Here is a 22,070-nt window from a genome sequence, read left to right as displayed (position 1 = left end):
GTGGAGAAATCACGTTGTGCGTCGATTTCAGGAACCTGAACAAATGCTCTAAAAAAGACAACTATCCTTTGCCCAAGATGGAGCATTTGCTACAGAAGGTCTCAGGAGCCAAAGTCATGTCTTTCTTAGATGGATTTTCAGGGTATAACCAGGTTGCTGTACACCCAGATGATCAAGAAAACACTGCATTCACCACTCCTTGGGGCACTTTTATGTATTCCAAGATGCCTTTTGGGCTAATGAATGCTGGAGCCACCTTTCAGAGAGCTATGGATATAGCGTTTGTAGGAGAGAAGGATAAATTTGTCCTTGTCTACCTGGATGATATAACAATATACTCCAGCAGCCATCAAGACCATTTGCAGCATTTGAAGAAAGTGTTTCTGAAGTGCAGAAGGTTTGGGATATCAGTGAATCCTAAAAAGTCACAGTTTGCTTTAGAAGAGGGCAAGTTGTTAGGACACATTGTCTCTGCTGCAGGTGTCAAAATCGACCCAGAAAGAGTGAAGGCAATACAGACCCTGTCTGTCCCAAGATCAAAGAAGGACATCCAATCCTTTCTAGGCAAAATAAATTTTGTAAGGAGGTTTATTCCTAATTTTGCAGAATTGGTGAAACACATCACCTCCATGCTGAAAAAGAGATCAGAGATCAAGTGGACTGATGCAGCAAGATCTTTTGAAGCCATCAAAAGGACCATTATAGAAGTCCCCACTCTAATCATCCCATACTATAGCAAGGAGTTCCATATCTTTTCATTTGCCTCAGGTGACACCCTTGCAGCGGTGTTGTTGCAAAAAGATGATGAGGATTTAGAGCATCGAGTGGCATTTTTCAACAAAACATTAAGGGATGCTGAACTGAGGTATGATATCGTCGACAAATAGGCTTATGCTGTTATCAAATCTTTGAAAGCTTTCAGAATATACATTCTGCACTCCAAGGTGATTGCATATGTGCCCTCTGCTTCGGTAAAAGATATCCTAACGCAGTTAGATGTTGATGGAAGAAGGGCTAAATGGATTGCAAAGCTCATTGAATTCAACATAGAATTGAAGCCCACCAAGCTGGTCAGAGGTCAAGGCCTTGCCAAGTTGATGTCTGAAGAAAATTGCAGGATGCTGGACATGAACTGCATAAGTACAAGCTCAGATGATAGACAAACAGGGGAAGAAACAGCGAAACCAGGGCATGACCAGTCCTTGCTTGAAAATCTAGCTTCTTGTGAGTGGTATTCTACAATAGCTCAATTCTTGCTGAAGCTAGAAGTCCCTCCAGGCTTTAGTTCAAGCCAAGCCAGAACTTTTAAGCTCAGAGCAGCTAAGTATTGTATTCATGAAAACTTGCTGTATTGGAGGGACCCATCTGGAATCCTTTTGAGATGTTTGAGAAAAGAACAATCCATGGAGTTCATGCATCAGTTTCATTCCAGCATCTGTGGAGGACACCACTACTGGGAAACCACAGCTCACAAGATCCTCAGAGCTGGGTATTATTGGCCCACTTTGTTTTCTGATGTCTTTTCATTTGTAAAAACTTGTGACAGGTGCGAGAGGTTTGAAGGAAAACAACAGTTGAAGTCTTTGCCCTTGAAGCCCATACATGCTAGTGGCCCTTTCCAGCAATGGGGCTTGGATTTCATAGGGGAAATCAACCCACATTCCAGTGGCCAACATAGATGGATTTTAGTAGCCATTGACTATTTCACTAAATGGATTGAGGCCATCCCTACTAGGAAAGTTGATCACCATGTGGTCATGAAGTTCTTGACAGAAAATATTTTCACCAGGTTTGGCTGTCCACACAAATTAGTCACAGACAATGCAGCAGCCTTCAGGGCAAAAGAGTTGGTGGACATGTGTGACTTAATGGGCATTAAGCTGGTTCATTCCACCTCATATTACCCTCAAGGCAATGGTCTAGCAGAATCATCCAACAAGAGCCTGATAAGGATAATCAAGAAGATGCTAGAAGACAACAAAAGGAATTGGGATTCCAAACTGAAGTATGCATTCTGGGTTGACAGAGTGACTACCAAGAAATCCACAAGGAATTCTCCATTCAAGCTGGTATATGGCACTGAGGCTGTATTCCCAATCCAGTTGACCCTCCCTGTGGCAAAATTCTTGCAGGAAGAGCAGAATGAGGAAAATGACATGTCTAAGAGGATTAGTGACCTGGCTGAAGTTCATCAAATTAGAGAGCAGCTGGTTGAAAAGTCTGCAGCACATCAAAAGAGGATCAAGGAAGCCTTCGACAGAAAGGCAAAGATAGACAGTTTTCAAGTCGGAGACCTGGTTCTTAAATGGGATGCACTGAAGGAGAAGAAAGGCAACCATGGGAAGTTTGATGCTCTGTGGACTGGGCCTTTTGTCATCACTTAGATCCAGGGGAACAATACTTTTATGCTGAAAAGTGTAGAAGGGGAGACAGTTTTGGATGGCCTAGTTAATGGGTGATTTTTGAAAGTTTATGTTGTTTAATGTCTTCCGGCCTTAATTTTGCAAATATGTTGTTTTCATCAAGTTTTAGTGAAGGCTTAATTAGACTCCATGCCCAATGGAACACTAGGAATTTTCGCTGATCTGGTTTTTGTATGATAAGGCAGTGGTCTACGGTTCTTGAGACCTCATAGGGAGGATCTCATCCCCAGAAGGAGCCAGTGTTAGCTTTGTTATACAATGCTGATTCTTAAGGTCAGGGGCAAGCTTGGTCGGATTGGTTACGCTCAATGAAAGCTCACATTTTTCATTTTCTCTTTTCTTCCTTTACCCCACTCATTCTCCCTTCATCTCCAGTTCCTCTGTCTTTCCTCTAAACCCAACAAAACCCCTTTTACTTTAAGCCCCGAGCGCAAAGGCCTAAACCTGCCATAGAACCTCACCCATATAACCCCGCGTGCTCATAAACCCCTTTCTTAATCCCTGCCGTTGATCAAGCCCCGCCGATCTAACGGCTCTCATCATGCCCGATATAATAACCTGCTCTCCCAATCCCAACCGTCCAATCATCTCCGCCAAGATCGGACAGCCTTCGCATTTATCATGCTAACAAAGTGATTGGAATCTAGCGCGCGATGAGAGTGGTTTTTCTCTCTCATCCATTGCTACGTGTCCACCACTGAGTGGAATCGCGCGGTTCCGTCCTTTTACCGCTCAGGGCCCGAAAGCGGTGCGATCAATACCATTACGCCCAACTAAACCACTCATGCCCGATAACGACCGCGTAACTTCGCCTCCCGATCATCGTTCGATCTGGTTGCCTAAGATCTAACGGCTCAAATTCAACCCGCTCCCATCTCGGCCGATATACTCCGCCGAGCCATCTCCGCCGTCCATTTCCTTGATCTGATGGCTATTCTTTCCGCTCATCCGACTCGTCCACTCGCCCATGCAGTCCACATCCTCCGACCACTCCGTTTGCCCGAAGGAGGAAGGCGACCAGCTTGCCAGTACCAGTCACAGTAAATCCTCAACAACCTTATTTAACAGAAGGCATGGCCAAGGGAGAAAGGGACAGAGCACGACCCTATAACTGCATTTATCAGTTATGGAGCTACACCGGTACAAGCACTCCAACTGCTTAAAGAGGATAGCACAACACTTGAGCAGATCGGATTCATCCACTGAAGCAAGCAAACACATTCAGAGACTCCATTAGGCAGTTAAATGCAGTTGGTGGTCAATTATGACCCCTCCATACCTAGTCGGCCCAAGTGCCCTTGTAATGTAAATCTATAAATACCCAGAAACAAGATGTAATCAGGGTTGGTGGTTGGCATTTCGATATAAGGTTCAACCTCTGGAGACTGTAGATATTTTGTTACTTGCAGCGTCTTGTCTTCATTTTTAGCTAATACAAGCTTCTTTTGCTGTTAACTACTCACTTTCCATTTTCCTTTGTTCTAAGCTTGTGCTTGATATGCTGTGTTCTTGATCTTTGAGGTTTAGCACTAGATAGCTGTCATCCTATCTCTGTATTAGATTGTTGAATGCATCACTGAATAGGTTACTCAGGTTTTTTCTATCTGATGCAAGAGAGTTGTCATCTTGTCTGTGCATTAGTAGAATAGATTTACAAGTTCCTTTACTAGTTGCAGCCGGCCATCACATGGTCTTGTGCATCTGTTGGTGTGGTTAGTATTCTCCATATTCACCCAATATCTAAACTGTGAGCATTTGGTGGTCTAAAGCCTTGTAGTTTGGGGGTGTTCACGCATGTCTGGAGTGAAACAAAGTAGAAGTGGTTATCTGGCTTGAACAAGTATCAGTCCTTCCATTAAACCTGCAACAAGAAGTTGAATTTATATGTTACCAGGCATCTCCGAGCTAGGGAAAAATCATTGGCATTCCTCTTGATGTTTAAAAGCTTAAAAAATTCATCTTTTATCTCCGTTCCTTTTATTTTTAGCCCTTCTAGGCACGTTGCTAGGGCTATGGCAAGGGCCAAATTCAACTATGGCTTGCCTCAAGCCAACATTGGAGCTAATTTGGCTTGTTTCCACCTCGTTTGACCTTGCTAACTCACAATATAGCCTTTCCTTTGGTGGAGATTGCCTAATTAGGGGTGATGGCATCAACCCTAGCCAATATAGGCCTCTTGAAACCCTAGTTCAGCAAAAAGACTTCAAATTAGGGCTAATTGAAGGTTTGTTGGTCTATTTGTGAATTATATCTTTCAAAGCAAACATTTTCCTTGTGCTTGTATGCCTAGATGTACTATTGTTGAATCACATCTTGAAACCCTAGGCTTCAAGTCCTTTTTTCTAGGCTTCTTCATATGTACGTTGTTACTTTACACAAAGAATTGTGCCTTGTTCCAAGTGAGAAGTACCTTGATCAAGCCTCCTTTATGTCACCTTGATCCTATTGACATAGAATACCCTTAGGTGATACATACTGGGAAGCCTCCTGTGTGGTGAAATTCCACTAAAGAGTAGGAGGTGGAGTGCTAAGGTGACAGTGGCAGCCACCTCATTGTTGCATTAGAGTCTAGCCCTTGCCTTATGAGCCCTCTCACAAGGCCTGCTAGATTTTGAGGCCACAATCCTCATATAGTTTTTCTGACATCGTAAGATTGCAATCAACTTGCAACATTTGTATAATCTTTTTTTAGTATTTTCACTTGATTTGTGGACCCTAGAGTATAAACTTCAAATTGAGTGACTTTCAGAAAGGATTTATAAACATTCACAGGTAATCTTTCCACCACATTATAGATGGTCACTAGTAATCTTTCCACCATGTTATAGATGGTTGAACACTAGGCTTGAAACAATGAATTTGGGACATGCACTTCCTACAGGTCAATTTTATCATTATTAGCTAAATTAGACAACATTGAAATAAATCCAACTTGGCCATTTCTTTTGTCGGAATCATGGAAACGTTCTTGCACTTTCCAGGTCATTTTTATAACTATTAACAAAATCAGATGACCTTCATATAAATCTAACTTGGCCATTCCTTCTAGTGGAATCTTAGACATGTTCTTACATTTTCTACAAGTCAATTTTATCACTATTACTATTAGTCAATTAGATAGCTTTGAGATAAATCCAACTTGACCATTCTTTATGGTGAATCATGGACATGTCTTTGCACTTTCCATCGGTCAATTTAATCACTATTGGCCAAATTAGAAGATGATGACTCATGAGATAAATCCTGTTGATTTGTGGTAGAATCAGATGTGCTCTAGCCATGAAAATTGGTGGAGAGGCTAAGGCCATGAAAATCGTTTGGGGAAATTCCACCCGGATGGAGAGATATTAAAATAATTAATATTTTTAATGGGGTTCTTAAGTCTAAACTTAGGAAAATTAAAATATTAATGTGTATTAATATAAAATGGGTGAGAAAGTTCTAAATGATGAGAATCAAGCCAAATCTAATCTTAGCGGTTGATTAGGGACTTAATCTCCGCCGTTGAATCATCAACAAGAAAAGTATAAGAGGAGGCTTGAGGGTCAGTTGGAGATACACCAAATTGATCAGTTAGTTCGATTTTCTGGAGCGGGGTTTGTTGAGAGAATCGAACCAGTGATCTGTTGCAGCGAGGGGCAATTCGGTAAAAGGCCGAGAATACATAGCAAAGAGGCAGAGATAGTGCCAGAGAGGTAGTGCAGAGCCTAGGAAGGTTGACGCAGAGGCAGCTGGGACTGACATAGAGGCTGAGGAGGCCAGTGTGGGTGACGCAGAGGGCAAGAGCGCTGACGCAGAGAGCTAAGTGGCTGACGTAGAGGCCGCGGTAGTTGCGCAGAGGCTAGCAGAGCTGACGCATGGCCAAGAGGCAGCACTGGAAATTTTCGCGGGGCAGACTGGAGTTGAGAGGGTGACGCAGTCCCTGCAGAGTGATGCAGAGCAGTGGAGAATCTTGAAGCAGCTTTCGCTGTCTAGCTAAGGAGCTGCCGTAGTTGCTATGGGATCGATCATTCGGTGACTGATCAACCGGAATATCTGTCTTCGAGGAGAGGTACTACTGCCAAGGAAATTCTCTGAAGGGTGAGCCATTTCTGGCACCCTAGTTGTATTCAGAAAACTGCATAATAATAAAACCCTCATATCTACTGCACCGGTTTTCCCGCATTGGGTTTTTCCATGGACAATTGTCCAAAAATAACGGTGTCCCTTGTGTTTTCTCAGTGTATTTCAGTTACTGATTTGTATGTTTGTGATGGCTGAAATTGTGTTTATTTCGATATTTATGCATATAAATAACTTGTTGATGTAAAGAACAAGTAGGAGATAATAAACCAGATATTGCAGTAGGGGTTTCTGATGTGTTAAATTCATAAATTTCCACATGGTATCAGAGCATTGCAGATCACAGGAGAATTGAAGGCACCAACAGTAATCTGAAAATTTGCAGCAGTAGCAACGGTCCCGAGAGAGAGCGTTGTTCCAGAGTAGAAGCAGCTACAGAGGAAGTGATGTAGAGCCCACGTCATCATTTCGAGCCAGGAGGAGGGTCAGCGCAGAGGCAGAGAGGGGCAGATCAGACCTACGCAGTTCCCGGTCATCTTTCTCGGCTAGGAAAGATTGACGCTGTGGCCAGGAGGTGTAGATTCAGCCGTTGCCGAGATTGCGCAGAGCCTGAAAGGCTTAGTTTCTTCGGTTGCTGGGGCTTGGGGAGCTGTGGGCAGATTGTGATTTGAGGAGCTGGTGGGACGTTGTTTCTGTCGAAGAAGAACAGTGTCTAAGGAGATGGAACCAAGGTAGAGGGAATCGCTACCTTGACGGATTTCTGGCCAAGAAATCTAGATCTGAGTTGCAGTTGCAAGGGGAATTGGAGAGGAGTGGTTCGATAGCTGGCCAGAGGATTTCTAGGAGGGAAATTAGGACTTAGAGGGAAATTTCCAGGAGGGAAGTCAAGACTTAGAGGGAGTCTAGAAGAGGAGCTGAAATGGCAGTGAACGGATTGAGGGATCATGACAGGTTGGATGGGGTTTCCAACTTTGTCATCTGGAAGGTCAGAACCCTGGCAGTGCTGGATCGACATTACATCAAGGACTTTGCCTATCCGAGTTGACCCAGCTAAGAACGAGAAGTATGAGGATACAATGGCGAGGGCGAAGTACATGATCCTAGACAGGGTCAAAGATCATGTCATACCACATATTGTTGAGAAGAACACAGCAAAGGAAATGTGGGGCACCCTGGCCATCTTATACCAGGGCTCTTCCGTGCAGCGGAAGATGCTATTGGAGAATCAGCTGCGGTCGTATCAGATGCAAAAGGGAGAAAAAATAGATCCATTCCTTCTCAGGTTGTAGGAGATTCGGGACCAGCTTACTTCCGTGGGGTCTACACCGGATCCAAAATTTATGGTCAGGACTGCCCTGAATGTAGTCTCTAAGGAGTGGGGGACATTTGTCCAAAGTATTTTGGGCAGGGCCACTCTTCCCGATTGGGAGGAGATGTGGGCAGCTCTTCACCAGGAAGAGATCAGGAGAATGACCAAGGCGGGGAGTAGTGGCAAGGGAGGTCGAATCAAGAAAGAGGAGGAGGAGGATGCAACTCTAGCATCTGCGAGACAACAAGGGAAGAGGAAGAAGAAGGACATCTCCAAGGTTAAGTGCTTCCATTGTGGGGAGCTGAGACATTATGCATCCTAGTGTCCCAGGAAGAAAAACAAGGGAGAGGCTTCTGATTCAAAGGCAGCTCCAGCTAAGGCGAAGAAAGAGGTCAAGACTGATGACGATTGTGCCATGAGTGCTCATGCACCTCTAGAGAAGAGGTGGGGAGACATCGAGTTGTAGTCAGGAGGACTACATACTAGGGGCAGGATCCTTGAGGTGCCCAAACTCTTGGATCATATCCGGCTACGGGAGCCCTTAACGACAGTAGCAGGATGACAGGGGTCGGGTGGAGAAAAGTGTAGTGGAGCAACAAAGTAGTGCTTGGGTGCAGAAATTTGAAGCAGCACAGTAGAGGTTGCAGCAGTGCAAGAGGCACGGAGGTGTATGCAGCAATGCAGTAGCAGCAGAAGGAGCATAGGATAGCAGCAGAGACAGCTTCAGCATCACGAGGCTTCCAGACTAACCGGGATGTTAGTATTTGGGGAAGTTAGTTACCAACATCTCAGTAACTGAGTTGCAGTGCATCAGTTAGCAGTGGCAGTGCTAGGGGCAGCATGGGCAACATGTTGAGAGGGAGTTGCAGTACAGATGTAGCAGTGGCAATGGCAGTGTCATGGGCAACAGTACAGGGAGTAGCAGTGCAAAGAATGTGAGGCAGTAGGCCAAGCATCAACACAGGTACCGGTGCAAAGGATCAGTGTGATGTTTTAGTGGTGGAGCATTACTAGAGCACATTCCTCGCTAAGAGGGAGTGTTGATTTGTGGTAGCATCGGATGTGCCCTAGCCATGAAAATTGGTGGAGAGGCTAAGGCACATAAGATCTCCAAGGCCCAGAAATCATTTGGAGAATTTCCACCCGATGGAGAGCTATTAAAATAATTAATATTTTTAATGGGGTTCCTAAGTCAAAACTTAGGAAAATTAAAAATCCTAAGTCTAAACTTAGGAAAATTAAAATATTAATGTGTATTAATAAAAAATGGGTGAGAAAGTTCTAAATGACAAGGATCAAGCAAAATCTAATCGTAGCCGTTGATTAGGGACTTAATCTCCGTCGTTGAAGCGTCAACAGGAAAAGTATAAGAGGAGGCTTGAGGGTCAGTTGGAGATACACAAAATTGATCAGTTAGTTCGATTTTCTGGAGCGGGGTTTGCTGAGAGAATCGAACCAATGATCTGTTGCAGTGGGGCAATTCGGCAGAAGGCCGAGAATATAGAACAGAGAGGCAGAGATAGTGCTAGAGAGACAGTGCAAAGCCTAGGAAGGATGATGCAGAGGCAGCTGGGACCGTTATTTAAAAAATAGCTGAGTCGACTCCGACTCGACCGAGTCAAACCGAGCCAATGCTTGGCTAGGTCGGCTCGGTGGCCGAAATGGAACGGTTGGCCAGGTTGTTACCGAGCCAGTCATTGACTCGGTCGACTCGGTAACGACTCGATCGGCTCGGTAACGACTCGATCGGCTCGGTAACAACTCGGTCGACTCGGCTCTTTGACAAAAACCATGAAGCACATTTGTCAAAAGTTGTTTCGCCTCCTACATATCAATGGTTGGGTTGTTGTTTATTGCATATTTATAGCCCTAAAGTAATCTATTACTGTGAGAAAGTTTTGAAAATTACAAGGCCGAAGTATGGTTATCCTAGTTGCATGAATTAGAAAGTTGAAACAATGCATTGAGCCATACAATGTTTTTAAAAGGAAAACGTTCTGGAAATGGACTAATAAATACATATTTACCTCTGTTTGTTTTGGAGCTTGACGATAATTAAATCAAGGGTTTTGAGACTTCATTAGGGGCAAAGAATTGGTATTATTGTTGTTGTAGTCGAGTGATTGTCCTTAGGCTGAGGCAGAAAAGAATCCTGGCATTTGTGGCTAAGTATGAACTTTATATTGGACAGTGCACTAGGTGCCATTTTGATATAATGGATATATTCATGAGCCTACTTTGATCATACGTTGTCTTCTCTCTATATTCTAAATCTTTGTGTTTGGAAACAGGAATGAAAATCTTTAAAATTATGTTTTTTTATAAAAAAAAATATTTAATGTAGTTTTTACAATGACTGAGTCATTGAAATCAAACCGGTCGAGTCGATATCAAGTCTGAGTCGGAGTGGGAGCCAACCCTCGGCTGTTTCCAAACCGGAGTCGGAGTTTTAAAACATTCGCTAGGACTGACGCAGACGCTGAGGAGGCCAGCGTGGGTGACGCAGAGGGCAAGAGGGCTGACGAAAAGAGCTAAGTGGCTAACGCAGAGGCTGCAGTAGCTGCGCAGAGGCTAGCAGAGCTATCGTAGGGCCAAGAGGCAGCGCTGGAAATTTTCGTGGGGCAGACTGGAGCTGAGAAGGTGACGCAGTACCTGCAGAGTGACACAAAGCAGTGGAGAAGCTTGAAGCAACTATCGTTGTCCAGCTAAGGAGTTGCCATAGTTGCTGTGGGATCGATCATCCGGTGACTGATCAGGCAGAATATCTGTCTCTGAGGAGAGGTACTACTTCCAAGGAAATTCTTTGAAGATTGAGCCATTTCTGGCACCCTAGTTGTATTAAAAAAACTGCATAATAATAAAACCCTCATATCTGTTGCACCGGTTTTCCTGCATTGGGTTTTTCCGGGGACGATTGTCCAAAAATAATGTTGTCCCTTGTGTTGTCTCAGTTTATTTCAGTTGCTAATCTGTATGTTTGTGAAGGCTGCAATTGTGTTTATTTCAATATTTATGCATATAAATAACTTGTTAATGTAAAGAACAAGTAGGAGATAATAAACCAGATATTGCAGTAGGGGTTTCTGATGTGTTAAATTCAGAAATTTCCACAAATCTAGGATGGCTATTCTTTATGGTGGATTCACGGAGATGCTTTTGCACTTTCTACAGGTCACTTTTATCACTATTAACCGAACTAGATGACCTTCAAATAAATTCAACCTGGCCATACCTTCTAGTGGAATCATAAATATTTTGAATAGTTCAACTGCACTTTTTAAAATATCCTTATGCATTGTACGTATTGGATATCTCTCTCACTGGATCTCATTGAAGGCTAGGGTTAGTGGTTGTTGCAATGTTGAAGTGTTATTACACTACTCAAATGATATGATTAAAGAATCACACAAGTGACACTAGATGTGGGAGGCTTGTAGCCACCACTACAGAAAGGTTAAACTCAAGCTTGCCAATATAATAAGTATCTGCATTAGAGTGTATGATTTATATACAATAAGGTTGGGCCCACCTTGTATTCATATCACCCAATCATGGTTCCATGTAGGTCAAATACCCTCAGTCCTAGGACCGAAAGTGTTCCATGTGCTCACATATCTAACGTGAAAGACACGCCTGTTTTGGTGCTCCCCTTTTCATTTTAACATTAGGTAGTTTAACACTTAGGCATGTATTGCATTACTAATTTTTTGTTGTTTGAATCAAGAAATTAAATTGCTTACTCATCCTAATATCTAAGGTATCTTGCAGGCCCTTTCAGGTTTAACACAAGCAATGGCAATGATGCAAGTTTCCCAAAGTTACAATTAAATCCACATTCTTGGACTAAGGTATCATCTGATCATGTACTTGACTGTCAGCTGTTCTTATCATCAGCTTCTGCGTAGATATAGCGAATTAAACCTTTTATATTAACAGTGCCTTGTTCATGTTATACGCATCTAATAGGTTTCAGGGCAAACAGAAAACCACTGCATTATGAATTGCATCAATGCCTCCAATAATACACAACGCTCTAAGTAATGGGTATATGTGTGGGTGTTTCAGTCTTGAAATCTGTGTAGGGTGGTGTGTGAGGAGGGTGCGATATAAAATTAAAAATGAAAATGCAAAACTAAATACTTAGAAATGCAGAACTAAAGATTTCGAAACATAAACTATAAAATTAAATGTAAAATTTGTATGACAATCAAAATGCTTTTTAAAAAAAAATCACCGAGAGAAACTAAGTGCTCTCCAGCTGGGGGCAGGGGAATCTCCATGCGTCTGTCTGTATCCATTTCTGTGCTAGTAAATGAAAATGAAAAAAGAGAGCTAGCCTTCACTTTTTTTACATTGCTATAATGTAATAAAAAGGGTGCCATTCTTATAAAAAATAAAAAATGAAAATGCAAAAATAAAACCACTAACGACTTGGAAATGTAAATTTATATGTTAACGAGTTTTCTTTCAATTTTTTACGTTGAGAGAAACAATGTTCTCTGCAGCTGGGGGATTATCTCCATGAGTTAAAATGAAAACAAGTGTTAATGATTTTTTCTTTTTTCTTTTTTAATTGTTATAATATAATAAAAAAATGAGTTATTATGTATCTTATTTCATATTTAACAATTGTTAATGAGCTAGCTTAGATCCATCTTAACCTTAAATTTGTGAAGTTAGATAAAAAAAATAATAGTATTTGAAGGCCAGAAAGCATTTACACTTGCACCAGAGTACTTTATTAAAAACATTTAAATTTTCACCTCAAGTGATTTTATCCAATGCTTAATAGATCTAAAGTTAAAATGAATCTGTAGTGATTAATTTTGTTGGGGTGTCCCCAGCTCAGAGATCCTTTTAAGAAGGTTATAACTTTTAACTTTTACTGAATTGTTCTTCTATACAGGTTTCCAGCATCATATTCGTGGGTTCACCTGTTGGAACTGGATTTTCATACGCTGATACATCAGATGCCTATAAAATGGATGATGAGAAGACAACATTAGATGCATATACCTTCCTCCTAAAGGTCAGAAAAGTTTGATCTATGCAGAAATCTAAAACATTCCAAGTATTGATATGGCTATTATACAACTAATTTAATGGAGTACGTGCTGACTTCCCAATTTAGTGGTTTGATGAGTACCCAGAATTCCTACCGAATCCATTCTATGTGGCGGGCAGTTCATATGGGGGTGTTTATGTACCCAGTGTAGCAGAGGAAATAGTGAATGGTATGACACAAACCTCACTGTTTCAACTTTGTAACAACTTTTATTGCTCGTTTGCCTGAATAGGTTTGAGCTAATTCATTTAATTTTGACATTTAATACCACAGCGTAGAATTGGTTTACACACCCCTTAATTTTCTTACAGGTATTGAGGCTGGTGTAAAACCTATTTTGAATTTCAAGGTCAGGATATTTTCAATACTGAATGAAAATTTGTAGGATCTCAATGTCAAAGAGCTTTTTTGTAGCCTTAAATGTTTCCAGCTGTACTCACATCTATTGGGACTGCTAGTGCTCTGCATGAACTTATTTTTGTCACTATTGCTTTTAATTTCAGGGCTACACAGTGGGAAATGGTCTGACGAACAGTGATTTTGATTTGAATTCAAGGATTCCATTTGCTTATGGCATGGGACTTATACCAAAAGAACTCTATGATGTATTTTTCCTTTCATTGGTAACCTGCATTTGTTAGAATTATGCGTTGTATTCATAGCACAGCATCTTTACATGGGTCTAGTTCATGGAGAATAGCTGTCAATAAACATCAGTCTTGTTTTCCTCTCACATGGTTTAATTGAGACTTTGCATTGAAGTGTTACTTTAGACTGTGATTTTGTAAATAAAAGTGGCAGACCTGCAGATGGGAAAATATAAAGTGTATTAAATCAAGGATGTGATTCAGCATCCCCATATGGGTACATTCAAATATAAACTCACACCCTATATCTATTTGAATTCCCTGTGACTGTGTTTCCAATTGGCAATTACCTTTGACACCTCACCTACCAACATCTCACATTGCACATACTGTCTACCATTACATTTACGTTTGGTTCTAAACATTACAGACATATTTGTATGTTGACATTATCCCAATAGATTTAACATCCCTGCAACAGAATCAAGAAACTGAAATAAATGGCAAAGTCTGTTTTCTACAATGACATCTTATTTGAGTATGAATTTTAATAGCATTAGAGCCTTATTTTCCTTTTGTCATTTTGCAGAATTTAAAGGACACTTGCAATGGAGATTATCAGAATCAAAAGAATTCTGACTGTTTGTCCAATTTGGAAGCTTACCGACAAGTAAAAAGCCAGGATCTTTAGTTTTGCTGCATATTGATTTTTATATGATTTTCTGATAAGGTTTGTGTATGTGACTATGCAGGCAATTGATGGACTCAACTACTATCATATTCTTTTCCTACCTTGTCACTATGAAATGAGAATAGAAGAAGTTGTGCCTGCAACTTCCTTGGATGCTTACAACTTATTATGTGATGTAGGTGGCTGCCACCTTTCACCATTATACAGCCACAAAGATGTCTATTGCCATGTAAGTATCTTGGACATAATCTTGGTTATAATCAATGTGGTGTGAGTAATTAAACTTTCAAGGGACCACGAAAACTCATCTTAGTCAAAGCTCTGGACAAATGAAGGTTTGGATGAGCATAGGCAATTAAAGTTTGGGATAGAAAACATCGCTAATTCCATGAAGCATAATAGACATTTTATGAGTTGCATTTATTCCATCGAGGATATTGTTTCATTATATTCAGAACCACAATCGACCAGCTTTGTTATGGACCAATCTTTTTTAAAGGTAGCAGTATATTATGTATAAGACTTGTTAAACAAGTATTTATGGGAGGTGGTGCTTTGTAGCTATGTCACACTCTTTGGGTTTGAGTTTAGGTTTGGCAACTATTAGATCCATTTAGAGTTTCAAATTTTCTGATAAGGTTTAGAAGAAGTTTGCCATTAAGTTCGACCATATATATATAATTGAAAAAAAACATCATTAACTTTAACATAAAAGTTAATTAAAATTAACATATAATCCAATATGATATATATATATATATATTATTTTATATAGAACAATTTATAAAACTATGTTAATAAAATCTAAATTAAAACGCAAGAAAGCATATAGCCTAACCTGCCCAAGACAAGCATCAATCCTTTTTATGTGTGTAAGCCCTTCGTCAGTGGTCTGTTAGCATGCATTTTATGTACATTAGTTGGCTCATGGGGGTGCAATGGCCATCATACAACATATGCTGCCCGATGTTTGCACACTTCTCTTCATGACAGAGACAAAATTTGGATACTGATGACACTATTATAGAAACACTTTATTTGGATTCTTGATGACCCTATTTCACGAGATTGAAAACTAAAATACCGTAGACCTTATAAGGTAATGAAATGAGGACGACGGAAAAGCAAACCTGAACTTGACCCTGTTACCCACCAAAAGTGAGTAATCCCATTGGAGAAATTTGTCTCCTAGATCTCTCTTCAGCTGACAGCCAACAACCCCTGACAAACACCAGTGTAGCCGATGTATTGTGCCATTTGATCTCCACTCCCTGAGCCAGTCATATGTCCCCTCACCCATCTGTCAAGAGCTTATGTTTGAAGGTGGGTAATCCAATCTTAAAGGTATGTTTTTGATTGTGCAATTGGGTGCTTATGCTTGTTTTTCCTTGGGCATATTGGGCATGAATTATTGGGTGACTTGGAATAAGGAAAGGTTTTGGCTGTAGTTTCGTTCCCTCACTTTAAATGGGGGGTTAATCTTCAATCCTAGTCTCGTGGGATCTCTCCTATTGCCTTATGGCTTCAGGCAGGGAACTACTTGGGAAACCCTAATTTTTGTAGCACAGTTGCATTTTCTCATTTCACATTTTTCACTCCCCTCTGCACATTACAAGCCCTATTTTATCATTTCCCTCTTTGGGTCCACAAGGCACTGGTATGCCCCCTCCCCTTGTCCACATGTCTAGGTTGGGCCTAGAACTATTGCCCTAGAGGTTGATGTAGCTAAAAGAACGCTAAAAGCATATCATGGCCACAAGCAAGAAACAAAAGAAAAAAATATCATAAAATGCAAAAGATGGCTAGGACATTTAATATAGCACGTGGCCAAAAGCCAAACATGAGCTCTACCCCTTCATCATGGCCATCACCCTAGTTTCTAGGGCCCTTGAGTGCCTACACATCATTAAGGAACCCATGCACGTCCCAACCTCTGGTGGGCGATTAACTGCCCCACCTTAAGGGGGTAATAGTCGCTGCATATCTCTCATAGCATGCTCTTATTTCCTAGAGCCCCGGTCAGTAATAAAAACAAAAATCATAAAAAGGAAAAAGGCAAATAATGAAGGGTGGAAAAACAAAGGCTGGGGTAACTCATGTTTCCACAATTTCTCCCTCCTACGTCTATAAACCCAAATATGTGGACATCCCGCATCATTACCATCCTTGAACCCATGGCATTTGGATTTGAGACCCCCGTGTCCCCATCCATCTCATCATTATTCACATGACCCCTAGCAATTGAAGGATGTACCTTGGACTTGACTTTCCCCTTAGGGGCTGGGAACACTGCAGAAGAATAAACATTGGAAGAAATGCTAACACACACACATAAATTACATAGTTATTTCTGGACCAATGTCCCTGGAAAAACCCAACTTGGGAGAACCGGTGCAGTAGTGAGCGTTTTATATGATTATGTAGCAGTGGAATCTGAGTACATCTATGGAAGCCCAATTGACAATCCAAACAACAAGAAAATCTGAGCAAAATACTAAAGGGAATTACCCTTCTCCCACGAGCAATCTCTGGCTCGACTTTCCCTATCAAAACTCAGCCTCCCGGAGCTCTGTGTCAACCTCTGCGCTACTCTGGGTAGTTGGCTGGATGACTTGCTTCGGATTGGGTTGTGTTGAAGTCGTTCTGTGAATCTAGATTTAAACAGGAATGCAACAAATTACAGAGATAACCATAAATACATAGATGTAGCAGAAATAATATTTCATTTCATTAATGTAAAATACTGAAATATGCTTACAAACAGAAATGGAAATAAATTAGCTCGGGTGATGGTAGCTTATCTCTGAGGAGAGATGTGGCTGCTACATGCCTCTAAACTGGATCTTGGGGGAGGCCCCCAAGATCTAAAAATTTGAAATGGATTTTGGGGGAGAGGCCCCTAAGATCTGAAAAATTGAAATGCCAAAAGAAAAAGAAGAGAATGCCCAATAAACAAAACCACAAAGACTTTTTTTTATTAAAACGGAGAATAACTGTAAAAGCTACATTGTGGCGGACAAACTGTCCTTTTACAAAATGTGACTTGTTACTTATAGTATTTTTCAGTTACAATATCACGGGTCAATTCCATGGGTGAATGAATACCACGGGTGGATGTCACAATACCATGGGTGAATGAATACCATGGGTGGATGTCACTTACAGTACCATGGGTGGATGCCACTTACAATACCATGGGTAAATTCTATGGGTGGATGAATACCATGGGTTGATGCCATTTTCTATTTGGATCATTCTGCCTCTGGATGCTGAGAAAATCATCTCTCCGGCCCTTTGGACTCCTTCCTGACCTCTGGAATTGAGAACGATTTTTCTTCTCTCCAAATCGAACTGCTTGACTGAAGCAACTGTGCTGCCCCTCAGCGCTGCCTCTCTGGGATAATTTGGCTCACTTGCTGCTGCCTCTCCGGATTTGGAAAATCTTTCCTCCAGATCACTGTCTCTGCCCCTCACTCACTGCTTCGATCTCACTGGATCTCTTCGACAACTGACTGTTGCTACTAAGGAAATCGATCTACTCAGAAATCGAACCTCTTAAGTGTATTCTCCAAGTGGCCATCGACTTCTTCTTATAATCCTCTGTTGGGACTCCAACGACCAAGATTAAATCTTAATCGATGGCTAGGATTAACTTGAAGTCGATCTGTGTGAGTTTCTAGATCATTCACGCCTTGACTTAATTAATTCTGATTAATTAACCATATTCCCTAAGTTTAGGCTTGGGAAATATTTAAAAACTGGTTATTTATCTAATTAAGTAATTTCTAGGCGGAATTTCCAGAAATGATTTATGGGTTTTGGAGATCTCCTGTATTCTAGCCTCTCCACAAAATTTCAAGGCTAGAACACATCTGATGCTACAAAAACTAACACTCCCTCTTAGCGAGGAATGTGTTCTAGTGCTCTACTACACACCCTGTAGCAGCACCCTGTCTCTGCATCATCTCCTGTCACGCTGCTGATGTCTAGCCATGCTGCCCACCAACCATTGCGCAACTCTGATATATGTTGCATCTGTGTTGTTGCTGAACTACTGTCAACACTGCATCTGCACTGAAACTCCCTCTCATCTGTTGTTGCTTCAACTGCAACAACTGCAACTGAGAAGCATCCTAAATATTGAATCAACTGTGATTAGCATGATGCATCTGTCTCCCGAGTCTTTGGCTGCTGCTAGTATCTACACTGTCACTGAAGAATCTGCGCTGCTGTTGACTCTGCATTGCTGCCAACTTTGCACTACGTTCCCCAGTATCTGATTGCTACTAGACTCTGCATCTGCCACTTTGGCATCTGACTGCATCTACTGTTACTGATCCATCCTGCTACTAGAAAACTGTGGCCCCCCATAGCAAGGTACTGATCCAAGGGGTGGACTCCTCAAGGATCCTGCCCATCTGTACCACTTTGGGGCTACAACACCAAATCTCCCCACCTCACTCCTGGAGGTATGTCTGCAAACATGGTGAAGTCTTCGTCTAGCCTGGAGGATAGCCTATCAATCTCGGCATGAGCTGCCGCCTGGTCCTGCTTCTCCTCTTTGTCCTTCTTCCTGAGAGGACACTGGGTACTGTAGTGGCCAAACTCACCACAACTGAAGCACTTGACCTTTGACAGGTCTTTTTTCTTCTTTCACTGCTCCCCCTGCCCCTGACTGGGACCCTTTGATGCGAGGGCCACGTTCTCCTCCTCCTTCACTTGCTCTGATCCATTGCTGCCACTGATGGAGCTCTTCACTAGAGCTCGTCTCAACACCTCTTGTTGCAAATCGACCCACATCCTTTCCCACCTTGGCAAGGTATCTCTGTCTAATATACTTTGGACGAATACTTGCCACTCCTCGGAGACACTGTTTAGTGCCAATTGCACTAGCTCTGTAGGTTGAGGCGCTACCCCAACAACTGACAACTGGTCTCGGACCTCCTGAATCCTAGTGAGGACGGAGTCTATGCCTTCCCCCTTTTGCATCCGAATGAGCCTCAAGTTCTCCTTTTAGTACATCTTCCGTTGCTCGGAAGTTCCCTTCTGGAGTGAGAAACTCTACACACAACGATTGCTGATCTACAAGGGAAATTGAACTTCTTGATACTGGGAGTTCCTTGAGGAAAATTTTCCCTCAGTGTGTGCTCTTCTTCCTTCCACCCGATGTTAGCTTTGCTCTAGAAAAATACTGCAAAACTACTGCGTCCAGCTAGAGATCTACTCTGCGAAAATACTAGGCTGCTCCCTCTGCCTCTGGAATCCCTTGATTTGGAGAGATCAAATTTTTCTGTCCCACTCAGAAAAATCGAATCTCCTCAAGAAACTCGACCTCTTGACAAAGTGACTGCGTTGCCTCTGGGGTTTCGATCTGCTGCCCACACTGAACAATGAAACTCCCTATTTCTTAGCTATTGAGCTCTTCGACTAATCATCTGCGCTTTGATACCATGTGAAAATTTCGAAACCTGAAATCCTATTACAACAACTGGAAATTATTCACCTAATTTTTTTTAATTAACAATTTATTTATTGTTTCCTACAACAAATACTGAATAACTCACACTGCAACCTACACAAATAAAACTATGGAAGAATAAACGTTGGAAGAAATGATAGCACACACATAAATTACACAATTATTTTTGGACCAATGTCCCCAGAAAAACCCAACTTGGGAAAGCCGATGCAGCAGTGAGGGTTTTATTTTATTGTGCAACAGTGAAATCTAAGTACATCTATGGAAGCCCAACTGTCAATCCAAACAGCAAGAAAATCTGGGCAAAATATTGAATGGAATTACCCTTCTCCCACAAGCAATCTCTGGCTCGGTTTTCCCTATCAAAACTCGGCCTCCTGGAGCTCTACATCGGCCTTTGCGCTGCTCTATGTAGCTGGTTGGACAACTTGCTTCGGACCGGGCTCTAATGAAGCCGTTTTGCCTCTGGATACTGAGAAAATCGTCTCTCCGGCCCTCTGGGACTCCTTCTCGGCCTCTGGAACTGAGAACAATTTTCTTCTCTCCAAATCAAACTGCCTGGTTGAAGCAATTGCACTGCCCCTTAGTGCTGCCTCTCTGGGATAATTCGGCTCACTTATTGCTGCCTCTCCGGATCTGGAAAATCTTTCCCCCTGATCACTGTCTCTGCCCCTCACTCACTGCTTCTATCTCACTGGCCTCTCTCCGACAACTGACTGTTGCTAATCAGGAAATCGATCTGCTCAGAAATTGAGCCTCTCAAGTGTATTCTCCAAGTGCCCATCGACTTCTTCTTATAATCCTCTGTTGGGACTCTGACGACCAAGATTAAATCTTAATTGATGGCTAGGATTAACTTCAAGTCAATCCGTGTGAGTTTCTAGATCATTCACACCTTGACTTAATTAGTTCGGATTAATTAACCATATTCCCTAAGTTTAGACTTAGGAAATATTTAAAAACTAGCTAATTATCTAATTAAGTCAGTTCTAGGTGGAATTTCCAAAAATGATTTCTAAGTTTTGGAGATCTCTTGTATTCTATCCTCTCCACAAAATTTCAAGGCTAGAACACATCCGATGCTACAAAAACTAACATTAATTGGGGCCCAAGCCCACTAGAGGATCATATTGACACTTCTAGGGGATGCGTTGAGAGCCACGAGACTTCATCATGTGTTAGAACATCATTTCATGCCATGGGCAACTTCAACACCCTCAAAAGTCTATTCATTGTGTGAAAATTCCTTGAATGCAACAACTGGAGTTTAATCTTCTAATTGTTAGCAATTTATTTGTCTTCTGAATTATTGTTCGACAAATAACGATTAAATCACTAATGCATTCTTCATAATTAAAAAACCGTTGCGGAAATATAAAAATACAGAACTGAGAAATAGATGCACACACAAAATTAACATCGTTGTTTTAGATAATTATCCCTGGAAAAACCTCAAAGGGAAAACTAGTGCAGCAGATAAGGGTTTTATTATTATGCAACAATTTGGGAGAAATATTACAACTGATTGCCTAACTAGCAAACCTCTAGAATTCTACTCGCAAAATATCTAGAATACACTCTTGTCTCCCTCTGCAACTGATCTTGTCCTCTCTTAGCCACTCGCACCCCTGCCTGGAAATCACACTTCCTTCAGAAATGTGCAGATTTGGTTGTAGGAAAATTGTACAACCCTGGAATCACCTCTAAATGAGTCATCCTTCCTTCCTCTGCCTCTGAAATCAAATCGCTTTTCCTCTAGGACACTAATCCATCCACTGGCAACTAAAATGTGGCTTCCTTCGGCAACTCGCACAAGGGATCTGGCTAACTCGCACTGTTGTATTCGACCTCTTTTGTAGAAAACTCGACCTCCTTTTTCCAGGCACCCAGACACTAGTAATACTAAGGAAGTCTTCCTCCAGAATCTCTGCTCCCAAATCTTTGCTACAACCCTTGCTTTGATGCTTTCCCTAACTTCAACTGCGCCCTTGCTGAATACTTGTAACTGGGTAATCAGACTGCTTAACTCTGTAACTGTAAACTGTGTCTTCTCCAATCCCTTCAACTTGCTCTTATAATCTCTTGTTGGAGTCTCAACGACCACAATTATCTCTCAAACAATGGCTAAAATCAATATGATTTCAGCAATAGAAGCCTCTAGAGCACAAGCGATTTACCTTAATTAATTCACTTACCACTTTTCGTAAGTTGGACTGAGGAAATAATTTAATTATGACAAATTAATTTACTTAAGGTGTTTTTGAGTCTTATCTCGTGAAACCTTTTTCTGGGTTTTGGAGATCTCGTGTTCCATAACTTTTTAGACACCATAGAGACTAGAACACCTATTTGCTGCTACCATAAACTAACACATTTCCCCACATTATTCACGAGATGATGCACTTTGACAAGTGTGCCCTGACTGGGTTACCATATTATGGTAACTGATCCAAG

The 22,070-nt window shown here is 41.6% G+C and overlaps 1 protein-coding gene across 3 annotated transcripts in view; it reads left to right on the top strand.

Moving 5' to 3' along the window:
• The window catches only part of LOC149172639 (serine carboxypeptidase 1-like), a 242,069-nt gene that overhangs the window by 72,021 nt on the left and 147,978 nt on the right, over positions 1-22,070 (top strand). For 2 of the 3 annotated variants that reach the window (XM_089424394.1, XM_089424392.1), the window contains exons 3-9: positions 11,563-11,642; positions 12,701-12,823; positions 12,926-13,028; positions 13,171-13,208; positions 13,363-13,482; positions 14,036-14,116; positions 14,199-14,366. In XM_089424394.1, coding sequence (XP_089280520.1) covers positions 11,563-11,642; positions 12,701-12,823; positions 12,926-13,028; positions 13,171-13,208; positions 13,363-13,482; positions 14,036-14,116; positions 14,199-14,366 — 713 coding nt within the window. The remainder of the gene's footprint in view (positions 1-11,562; positions 11,643-12,700; positions 12,824-12,925; positions 13,029-13,170; positions 13,209-13,362; positions 13,483-14,035; positions 14,117-14,198; positions 14,367-22,070) is intronic. The other variant, XM_089424393.1, reaches the window with a different exon arrangement.

The sequence above is a fragment of the Pinus tabuliformis genome, chromosome 4_2 (assembly GCF_031772625.1).
Source record: "Pinus tabuliformis cultivar Carrire ecotype Pingquan chromosome 4_2, CPIR1, whole genome shotgun sequence".
NCBI classification, from domain to species: domain Eukaryota; kingdom Viridiplantae; phylum Streptophyta; class Pinopsida; order Pinales; family Pinaceae; genus Pinus; species Pinus tabuliformis.
The sequence above is the reverse complement of the archived record's forward strand: the minus strand, read 5'-3'. Positions and strand labels throughout refer to the sequence as shown.